We start from the raw sequence: 12270 nt of genomic DNA, 5'->3' as shown, positions 1-12270 counted from the left end.
TTAAGAAACCTGACACCTAATTCGCATCAAAGTTCAATTTTACAACACCAAAGTTAATTTTTACAACGTCAAAGTTAATCTTGACAAAGTCAATATTTCCCTATATACAACAAGGAGCACTGACGATGATTCATTCGGAATCGAAATATGGCCTTATTTGCAGCATGAATTCGAAAAATAAGTTTATTTTGAATTTTAATAAACTAAACGTTCACCAAAAAACTTTAGTGAGAAAAATCTAAAAAACGAACTACAAACATATTAACGCCAAACATTCGGTAGAATTTATAGAATATTGTAAAAATTATGGTCTATTACCAACATATATATATATATATATATATATATATATATATATATATGCATGTGTGTGTGTGTGTGTATCTGTGTGTGTGTATGTGTAGAAATAAATAAGAACTTTGAGTCCAAGATTTAAAATGGATGCCAATAAAAGTTATTTACGTGATTTTTAAAAATCTAAACTGAAGCCGAGTGATGAAATTAAGAATATTCGAAAGGTGAACTGAATTCATTGTGAGCCGATGTCGTTGGTAGGCAAGTGGAGAGAAATGTCAAAATAATAAAGACAGAAGTCAAACGTGTACAGAAAATTAAAAGACGTCGATGAAGAGCGTGAAAACCACAAGGCAGCGTGAACAAACACTCAAACGAACCAGTTTCAAGATCTTTAGAGAAGCATTTGGCGTAGTACACGGTTTGTTCCCTGGATGTGTATGCGTTCAAGTGCGCTCCCAAGTTTTCCACCTCCAACTCCAAGTCAATTTGAGACCTTTTCTTTGTACCCTGACATGGGAAAACATTTTATTCATTATAACACACACACACACCCACACACACGCAAACCACAACACACTCGCACGCACAAACACACGCACACACCCACACACACACACAACACATAGCACGGACGGATATTATAAACCATGAAAGCTTGATGCACTAAGAAAGAAATTATAAAGAAAGGACAGGACGTCATCACACTTAGAAACAAGTTAAGATGAGTGAAAAGAAAGGGACGAATCACTCAATCACACGCTGGGTTAAAAAAAATTAAAAAGAAAAAGTAAAAAGCAAATTGGAACATCTGAAATAAAATTTGTCAGAGGACCTCAAGATGTTGCAGACAAAAAATAAACAACTGTCCCTTACAAGAGGTTGAGAAGGGACGTCGTGGAGCCATGGTGGAAAGTGGGCCTCCAAAAATTGATCAATTATTTTACATAAAAAAAACAATAAATATAGTATACATGGAAAAGACGACAGCAGTTGATTGATCTAATTTGCTGAAAGTGTTGATTTAAAATTAAAATGTAAGGCCACATTCTACGACATACAAGCAAAGTTGCAATCTGCTTTTTCATGAGAAAAAAATTTAGTAATGTAAGCAAGTACAATAGAGTACAAATTGAAAATAAATTTATACTTTCGTTGATGCAGACCAGGTTTCTTGTAAGGTTTCCTTGGAAATACTGCTAGAAAAGACATTTAAAAAAAACTAAAACAAGGTGATGGTGGTGACCTTCTCGCGTGGAAAAATCATAATAAATCAAAGCCAAATCAATGGCAGTAATGAAAGGTGGAAAACCGTTGGAGGTGTATGATCTGAGCATTCAATCCTAACAACCAAAGTAATGGGGACATTTTTAAAAAACTTGTAGCCGGCGAACAGACAAAAGCAAACGACAGAAATAGAAAGAATCTGAAACACTCACTCAAGAGTGTAGAAAAGAAATGACATGAATAGCTTGATAAATATAAACATGATCGAAAAAAAGAGACGTGAGAATATAAAATGGAAATAACTCGGTGATAAGTGTAGAAACTTAGAAACGGATTAAGCTGCTAAAAAGTGATGCACATAAAATGTAATAAGTCTCATAAGTAAGTTGAATTGCGGTTTAAGTTTTAGAACAAGAATAAATCGCTGAAAAAATGATGTGGATAAAATTTATGTGAAATAAAAACATTTACAAGTGGGTCGCTCAATGAAAATTTAAAAACTCCAGCTCTAACTGAACCTTGAAAGCCATGTGTTCGAGGAAATGTGCTACTCCATTGTTCTTTTCATTTTCAAATCGACTGCCTGCATCTATCCATATTCCAACCTGATCAACACGAATCATTACCGTTAAAAACATTTAAACTTGTAATGAAATGAAATTTTTAAAAAATTTTAATTTTTCATCTTCTTTAAATTATTACTCTTGATTCTTCATGTAAACAAGCATAGATTTATAAAATCATTTCTTTTAAATTGTGCGACAGACATGCACGTATGTTAAGGTGTCCCTTATTTTTCGAAGGTCAAAACAAGAAACGCATAACCTTCAAAAAGGAAAAGGTTTATTATGTTTAAATATGGGGAAAAAAGTAATTTTCAGCTCATTTTATGAACGGCAGCCAGTGCCAACTTGCATTTGGACATGCTCGCAGTAGTCGCGTCAGACACGAGATTTTTAATAAATTTCTTTGCGTTGCTTACATGAACGAAAAAAGATATTTTTAAAAAGAAATGCCCGCACTTATCTTATATATTGATTATTTTCAACAAAGTTCATTAAACCTTTTTAGTATTTATTGTTTATTAGTTTATTTTAGATTCATTTTGTAATCGGCATTACGGCATATTTCCATGGGATCTTCCACTGAAAACTTTGACGTCAACTCGGCTCGGGTCCACAGTATCATAAAAATTTAAAACATCATCATCGTCGTCGTCATCATCATCATCATCATCATCATCATCATTGTCGTTTTAACATCCGTGCTTCCGCGCTTGCACGGGTTGGACGGTTCCAAGGATGTCACTCCTCCATACATCGCGGTCTTGTGCATCTTCCCATCTCAACTTCATCTTTCTCATGTCATCTGCCACACACTCCTTCAAAGTTTTTCCTCCTCTTCCTCCATCCTTCTTCCCGTCAACTATCACATGTCTACATGCTGACAGCCAGTCATCCTCCTCTCTACGTTCCACATGCCCAGACCCATCTCAATCTACCCCGTCTCACCCTATCACACACATTTACTATGTTTAACCTTTGTCGGAGCTCTTCACTCGTTTTCCTCTCCCTCAGTGCTACGCCACACATCCACCTAATCATCATTTTTTTCTGCCCTTTCCATACGCTGCATATCTCCTTCTTTCATAGCCCATGTCTCACTGCCATACATCATCACACGTTGAACATGCGTACTGTATATTTTTCCTTATACCTTTAAAGGATGGTCTTTGAATTTCGAACAATTGGTAAACTCATCAGGTCAACAGGAAACTACAACGCCAAACATGGCACTCCTACTGTCAGTGCTAACTCAACAATTAATTCTTAATTATTCACGAACTGTAAGTGTGGAAGCATCCAGCCTCTAGCTGTTGTTTTGATCCACATAAGAAATATATTATGTATGTACGTCCTACCTCGGAAAACCGGGTCTCTGGACGCAAAATGAAGATTGATTGATTGATTGATGTCTACAATGCATTCGTTCACTGTCATTCAAGACAGAACAACGGTAGTGAAATTTTGAAATTTTCAAAAAAATGAACATTTTCATTGCTGAGTTTAGAAACCTAAAAATACTTCAATAAGAATGCAAAAATTGATGGAAACTTTTAAAATGGGCATCATTCCTATGTTTGATAATTTTGTTCTTAACTCTGTCATTATTATGATTATAATACAACATGCTTTGGCCGAAGCAAAAAGATTGTTTATAGAAAGCAATATAAATAATATTGAATAGATTATATCGATTATGTGTATCAGATAACAGTCATAAATACTGAATAGAACACATTGATTGTGCATCACTGACAGTGGCAGTTGGAGCTCCAGAATCTTCCGAGGCTACCCACATTCCATTCTTCAATGTGCTTACCTTCGTTTCTGGAATGTTCAACACACCAGGCTTCACTGCATTGAAGAACCTCTGAAAAGAATTAGTTATCATTTATGTGTAAATTAATTTATCAAACACCACCAACTGCAAAGGAAAAACTTATTCATAACATTTTCAATTACATCAAGCATAATTTAATCATTGTAGTCTTTTTTTACTTAACAGTTTTTTGCTCACCATTAAAAAACAAAACATTCAGGTTATATGTTGGGTACAACAAAATAAAATATTTTTGATATGAAAGCATTAATTTAGTAAAAATTAGATAGATTCAACAACTTAGTGGAATTACGACAGGGTTAGTTAAGTACATGGATACTAAATACATTGTATTGCATTTTGTTAGACATTTGTTGAATACACTAATTTACAACTGACATCATCTCTGTGGGACTGTGAGTCCGCTACGATAGGCCATAACGCAACTACCGTCAACGATAAGTACGTACTTTAAGTACATCGTGTTCACGCGCCCTCCCGAAAAAATTATGTATTCTTCAATAGCTGGAGACAAAGCCGTAGACTACACCCAACACATTGCTTCCCAATTGAGAATGCTTGCAGTGACATATTCAGAGTTCTACAAACTGGAGTTTAAGGATGTACAACAACAAATAAATAAAAATTTGAAAGTCTGTTAGCCGACAGAGCCGTCGTCAATAACAAAGTTCATAACCTATTAAAGGTATTAAAACATTAAGTTATATTATATAACATTTTATTTCATATGATTTACTTTTGTGACTTTTTTGTTACAGGAGGAGCTCACTGCAACATTCATCCATTAAAAGAATTGTCGTTAAAAACTAGTTAACTCTTGAAGAGAATAAATGACCAGACGAGGGTGCAGTACTACAAAATGGCAAATAATGCAACGTAGCGTCCTTCGTGTATAACCTCTCCAAGCTGTTCCTTTTCACAGATACAGCTATAAAAGTGAGCCACCGTTTTTCAAAGCTCTTATAGAGCACGGTGTAAAATCAGGATCGATCCAGCGGCAACCGTTTCAACATCCTCTTTCACATGGCAAGCGTCATTAACAAAGAAATAGATGTTTTTAGGTTGTATGTGTCAAGGTATTACAAATTCCTATTTTTTATTCTAATTGAAGATTATTTAACCTAACTTTTTTAAATGATGCCAACCACACTAATAGTGACGTCTACCGAGAAAGAACGATGGTTCACCGTAAATCTGTAGGTCTCGATATAACTTTAAAACTATCGATTTATTTACAAATCGATAATACTGTTAATCAGTATTCAACGTTAATTAATTTTACTAATAAAAGTTAATTTTTGCAAACTATCAAATTAACGTTCAGAAGCTATCGCTTTCCGAATAACAATTCACTAACGTTTATCGCAAATACAATAAAAATACAACGCAGAGTCAAATATCAAACACCGCTTTGGACATTAACAATCCCTATTTGATATCCTGCACGTCTTTATATACCCGACTTACCAACGCTTCTCGAATGTCCTAGATATCTCGCTGTCAGATGGTTCCAGTTCCTTCTTTCTCTAGCGAATATATTTGTGACCGCTATAACAATATGCTTTTCAAATGCTGAAGACAGCAACCACACACTTCTAGACACGATAATTTAGAATAGAATAAATTTGCAGCACAGGCAAAGCCTCTTGCCACCATAATGTAAACAGTTTTTAAGAATAAATAATTCATAATTAAAATATTTTGTTGAAAATGTTCAGTTTAACATTACATCTTTTGGCTTGACATCTTTACTTCCATATATAAAATTTACTCTGCCAAAATTTATCTAAGGCTATCTTGAAGCTAGTAATGTTGGCTGATTTGACCACTTTTTCAGGTAGGCCATTCCAGTCATTTACTATTCTGTTGGTGAAGCGTTATTTTCTGACAGCTTTTCTGCACATCCACTTAATCAAACTTCATACCATTTCCTCTTGTCACCATGGTAGGTGCGTAGTCTGGTTTGATATCGATATCCAGCAGTCCATTAAGCGATGGATAAGTTGATATCATGTCTCCTCTTCTGAGCCTGTAAACCAGTGAAGACCACCCAAAAGCTTTAACCTATCTTCGTATTTTAATCTTTTGCATTGGAGTGGTATTCTGGATGTTCGTTTCTGGACGCTTTCTAGGTGTTGAATTTGGTATTTTCTAAAGGGGCACCACACAACCTTACCATACTCCAGAACTGACCTTACCATAGATTTAAAAAGAAGCGAAAAAGCTTCTATAGTGACATTTTTGAAATAACGTTTTAGCAAACCAACCATTCTGTTTGCTTTTCTAGCAGTCTAAAAAACATGATCGTTGAAAATCAGCTTGGAGTCTATAAGTATATCAAGATTCATAGTTTTTTCTGCCTTAGTTATAGGCATCTCAACTCCACTTGTCTTATTAAAGTATATGTTGAGAACTGCTTTTGACCACCAATTTCATCGTTTGCCTCAGGAATGTTATAGATGACAACGTTGTTCCTTCTGTGTTTTCTTTACAGGTTTATATTTATCTTTTGATTTGTATCATACACGAATTATTTCATTGATTTTATCTTTAAGACAGCCCAGCCACTTGAGAACTGAGTACTTCTGAAAATAGTTTTTTAGTTTATTCCAGAAAAGGTTTAGACTTTTCATTCATGATATAACATTATTTATATGAGATCATTATCTGATCTCATATAAATCTTTCAAGCATTTTCATGATTTCTTTCCTAAATTTATTTATAATCTGTAATATTTGATTAGCTAAGATCTCTTCGTTACTTTTAGTTTGTGCCATGAATCTCCGTCACATCATTTGAAACCTCCTTTAGGATTTTAACCATAAACTGTTCATTTTTCAGCATGATTTTTAACGCCATGCAGTTTCCTTTCAGATATGAATCACAAAGCTCTAGTCCCAATCCGCTGACTATCAGAGCAGGTTTTACAGCGTTTTCATTTTTGCTCCTTTGGTTTGTGAAGGCATCATGGTGGGTGATAATAGGTATCGTCGGCACGTTGGAGTAACTAAGTGATCAATAAACGTCAAAAACGCCGCAAAATACCACACTAAGTATTTTATTTACATAATTATAATAATTTGATAATTTATTTATTAACTATCTTAGAATACTAAATAAACTTTATTTTAAAATTGATTACGTCCAATCGGAAGCATAGATGTAAAAAATTTTCACTGTGCAAACAGTTAAATCGAGCACAATCTGTTATACATCTACATTGCGCGAATTGCTTGTATGTAGGTGGAAATGGGTATTTTTCCATTAACTTGGGTTTTAATTCAACATTATCATCATACCACCCACAATAAGTAAACCAGGTAACAACGGTTTAGACTTAAGAGCGTTTCTCCACAAAAATGGTAATGGGCACGTTTAATGTGCAGTTTCAATGAATCGAATGTAGGAGGAAGCATTTCTGGCTTTTTTTTTCCAAACTGTAATACTCGAATATTGATTGATTTGATGTTTTCCGCATTATTCGAGTAAATGTTTATACTATCCGGTATGTTCCCACACCAATTTCTGCTAGCAATATAGGATTTTTTTATATAAAAATCCAAGGCAATTTTCCTGCTAATGCCATTTGGCTGACTGGCTGTGTCACTTCCAGTAATTGAGTGAAATCCGATGAGAGATTATCGCACATCAATTGGCATGCTGGAAAATATTGTATGTAGTGGAACGAATATTTTTTGTGATGAAGTTCCTTTTGATATCCATACTTCATCTGCATCACTTTCTTAGAACAGATTTACTAGCCTAACTAACACATCTGGATCTTCACATTGCACAACAATTCGGTTTTATCCATTATTAGTTGCATTTTTTGCATGAAGCCAAATTCTTGTATCTGCTTCTTCATGATTTGCAAATAATGAGTTGACAAAAAGCCAGATGTAGAAGTAGCTTTATCAGACTGGTAAAAACCTCTTGCTGTTAATATCACATGGTTTAGATCTTTTTTAGAAGATATATCCATAAATTGATTTGAGGGAAAGTGAGTTAAAGCTTTTTTATTATCAATCAGATTAATGAATCCACCCCAATTTTGTATGTCACATCTGACAAGGGGATGCATGGTTTCTGCATTTTGCTTTTGATATTGATTTAATAGAAATATTTTTGTAGTTATCAAAGACAGCATCTATTCTTGTTGTGTGTTAAATATTGTGGCATTAAAATGTAGCTGCATTCGATCATTAACAAAAATTTTTGTAGCAATTTTCCTTTATCAAATGCTGTAAGTCTTTCTGGATGTCCTCTGAAGCTACTTTTTTAGTTAAAATATTGAGCAATTAAAGAGTGTCAGAAAACACATCAAATAATTGAAACTGATTACTAAGAGCCATTACATCAAGTTTATCATGTACAATCCTTTGCTTCCCTCCTCTTTCAATAGATGGTTGTTCATTCAAATCATCAAGGTCAGCTAAAATAAACATCTTTCTTGTGTCATTGAAATGTGTACAGCTGCTATTGTTTGTCAAACACAATTTCTCTCATGCTGTTTCAATTCTTGTTATTCCAATAAATCCTCCAAGTATTTTGCAGTTTTATTGATATATTCTACAGCTTCATCTACCGTTATTATTATAATTAGATATATGCATGGCAATGTATGACAAATAGTAGTATGGCTCGAAAAGAGGAACATTTGAAATTAATGTCAAAATTTTGAGAAATAGAATATGGATTTAATTTATAAATATATTAACGACATTTTTGAATCCTTTGATTTCAAAAATATACAAAAAAAAAAATTTTTTATTTAATCAAGCAAAGCAAAAAAATATAAATGATTTGGAGACCAAAAAAATTAACTTTTGTGGGCTTGGCCACCGTGTAACTTAAAATAGCTTTTCAATGTTCTGATAATATAACAAGAATAAATTAGAATTAGAATAAAATAAAATTGTCAATAGAAGAAAAATGAGTCAATGTTAATGAAATTAAATTTTAGCCAATTATTATCCTTTAAAGACAGAACTTTTCGTAATTAAATATGGATTTAATTTTTCAATATATTAAGGACATTTTAATTAATATAATTTGCTGCCAAACTAAATATATTAAATTGTGCGGTTTTAAAAATAAAATTAAATAAAAAATTGGATCCGTCATTTTAAAAATAGGCTTCCAAAAGTTAGTCCCACCCATACATATCATCTACACCACTATACTGATGAATCTAGCATAGTGGTTGCTGGTTAGGTTTTGGGGTAAGTGAACTTTGTAATTTTGTGTATTTCACACAAGAGGAGGCCTCAACTACTCGTTGCCAACAATATCTTTGTCATCACAAAAACCAGTTATGTATTTTAATAATTGTTTTAATAATTAATAGTAATTTAGGCAAAAGTATAAAAGTCTGACTATGCGTGTAATTATTTTTATGAGACAAACATGGAAGTGAGAGTATAAATAAACTTTAAGGTGAACTTAGTTTAATAATAATAAAAATTAGAATGTTAATCTCCTACACTTGAAATAAACCATAACTTAGAACATTTAAAATGAAATAAATTGAAATAGTATAGCTATTTATTAATAATATTTATTATAAATATTTATAATGAAAATGTTTTTAAAAAGACAAATTCATATTTTTAATGCCATAACTGCTGTAATGGTGATGCAAGGTAGGCAGGAAAATATACTTCAATCATATGTGTAGAATAAATGCATTATGTATAGTAGACATGAAAGTCTAATTTTATGTTTCTTTAACGTTGGTGGGCATAAAGATATACTTTGATGAACTGCTTTAACATTGGTAGGTATGAAATTCCACATTTTTGCATAAAAGTTAGGGGTTAGGGTGAGGGTTATTATACTTCATAACTAAGAACATTTCAAACATCAATTTAGTGTTTCATTACAAAAGTTAATAATTTTTAAATGCTTAATATTTAATTAATTTTTTAATTTTAATTAATTAATTTTTTTTAAATCATTGAGGTATGAGTATAAATAACTTGTTAAATGTTTAATATCTAAATAATACATAAAGGCATTTTGCTTTCACCAACTTTAATCCTAACTCTCACCCTGACACAATTCAAATTTAATCTCAAACTGTAAAAGTGCATATTTTCATTATTAATCTAGGTTAATAGTTAATTGAACATGAACACCCTGGTTTATAATTGTCTTCTTGTTCTTCTTTCTTCTCAACTCATGCTAACCACTCTTTCACTAAATCTGAATTTGCTTTTTCTGGCTCTTTTCTCCTCTGGAACTCTCTACCTCCTTCTTTGACTACTTCTCCATCACTTACGACTTACACTGTAAGTGATGGAGAAGTTTTTGTAACTTTGTAAGCCTTACAAAATTCAGAGAGGATCTCAAGACCCATCTGTTTATAAAATTCATTAGTAAAACGTGAGATAGGTACTCCTATGGTATAATCCATGTTTACAAACAATCATAATGTACTTTTAATAAATTAACTACATCCTATTTGAATTATCTAGCGCTTGATTATTTATTTATATCAAATTGAGAATAATTCAATGCAAGTTAATTCTTAGGCAAGTAATTTAATACAAGTAAATACAAGTTAATTCTTAGGTAAGTTTTTTAGATCATTACTTGTCAAATATCAATGGCTTATGGAGTGGTTAACAGGGTTAGGGTTAGGGCCTCTATTTTTAATAAAATTTTCAATCATTTCACGAATGATTGAAAATTTTAACCACTCCATATTTGTGAAATGATTGATTTTTTTTTTTTTAAAAAGGGAGGCCCTAACCCTGTTAACCACTCCATAAGCAATCAATTTATTGATTGTTATCAAAACAGAAATTTACTCATATTTTAACTTTTTTTATTTAATGTTCACTATTTCAACTATTTGACAAGTAATGACCTAAAAAACTTACCTAATTAAATCATTTTCAATTTGATATAAATAAATAATCAAGCGCTAGATAATTCAAAATGGGCGGAGTTAATTTATTAAAAGTACATTATGATTGTTTATATTTTATAAATATGGACAATAACATAGGAGTATCTATCTCACGTTTTTCATTGAGGAGCGCTGTTGAACATCACAAAAATAGCGCTTTATAAACTAATTGATTAATTGGTTCACTTTATTTATATACTCTCACGTTCATGCTTATCTCACAAAAATAATAAAATTGCATGTGTAGTCAGACTAGTGTACTTTTACCGTAATTTATTAAGAAATGTACAGAAAAAGTAAAAAATATTGAATATAAGAGAACAGATATTGAAATAATCTTACTTTTTGTAGGATATTTGTTAACGGTCGGATAAACTTTTTACAAGATATCAAACGCGCAATTGACGCACTGTTCGACATTTCGAGCGAATTAGAATAATAGATTAACTTTTAAATTTTTAAATGTAAATTTTCAAGCAGTAGCACCAGTTTTTTTGTCTGTTTTTCAGATAAGTTAATTCCATGAATATATATAATGGTTAATTCATATAATTTAGTTAATTTATGTTCATAATCTAATTATCAAGCAGATCATATGTTTTATTCTATATATATAATGTAGGTATATAGAAAAAAATCATGTACTAATCATATATCAATCAATCAATCAATCAATTAGCTTATAAAGCGCTATTTCCGCAATGTTCAACAGCGCTCCTCAATGAATTTTGAAAACAGATAGGTCTTGAGATCCGCTCTGAACTTCGCAAGTGATGGAGAAATAGTTAGAGAAGTAGGTAGAGAGTTCCAGAGAAAAGGACCAGAAAAAGCAAAAGCAGATTTGGCAAAAGAGTGTTTAACACGAGTTAAGAAAAAGCGAGAAGAAGAAGACGATCGTAAACCGGGGCGTTTAGGTTCAATTAATATATCTGATAAGTACTTAGGAAATAATTTAGATTGAGACTTATACATGAACGTGCAAATTTTTAAAATTATTTTATATTTTATAGGTAGCCAGTGCAAGAGAACAAGATATGGAGATATATGAGAAAAGAAAGGGGCACGAGCAACTAGACGAGCAGCAGAGTTAAAAGCTTTACTTAAAGGATAGAGTATAGAGTCAGGAAGACCATAGTAGAATAAGTTACAATAATCAATCCTAGATAAGACTAACGAAGTAACAAGAAGGAGAAGAGTAGGATCATCAAGAAAAGGCAAAAGTTTTTTTATTCTACGTAGATGAAAGTAAGAGCTTCTAGCGACACTATTAATCTGAGAAGAGAGAGACATAGTAGAATCAAAGATAAAACCTAGACTACGAAACTTATGAGAGACATCAAGAGTTTTAGAATCAGGTAAGATAATAGGAGGAATAGTAATTGAGTGTTTAGATTTATTAAAACAAATTAATTCAAACTTAGAAGGATTAAGT

The 12270-nt window shown here is 32.2% G+C and overlaps 1 protein-coding gene across 1 annotated transcript in view; it reads right to left on the bottom strand.

Moving 5' to 3' along the window:
- Nucleotides 1-11240, bottom strand: part of HELRODRAFT_185681 (hypothetical protein) — a 30257-nt gene extending 19017 nt beyond the window's left edge. Inside the window, exons 1-4 of the mRNA XM_009020884.1 lie at nucleotides 11181-11240; nucleotides 3841-3954; nucleotides 2040-2126; nucleotides 675-804 (exon numbers count right to left, since the gene is read on the bottom strand). Of these exons, the coding sequence (XP_009019132.1) occupies nucleotides 675-804; nucleotides 2040-2126; nucleotides 3841-3882 (259 nt within the window). The 5' untranslated portion in view covers nucleotides 3883-3954; nucleotides 11181-11240. The remainder of the gene's footprint in view (nucleotides 1-674; nucleotides 805-2039; nucleotides 2127-3840; nucleotides 3955-11180) is intronic.
- Between the last annotated feature and the right edge of the window lie 1030 nt (nucleotides 11241-12270).

This window comes from Helobdella robusta (genome assembly GCF_000326865.2).
Source record: "Helobdella robusta unplaced genomic scaffold HELROscaffold_29, whole genome shotgun sequence".
Lineage (NCBI taxonomy): Eukaryota > Metazoa > Annelida > Clitellata > Rhynchobdellida > Glossiphoniidae > Helobdella > Helobdella robusta.
The sequence above is the reverse complement of the archived record's forward strand: the minus strand, read 5'-3'. Positions and strand labels throughout refer to the sequence as shown.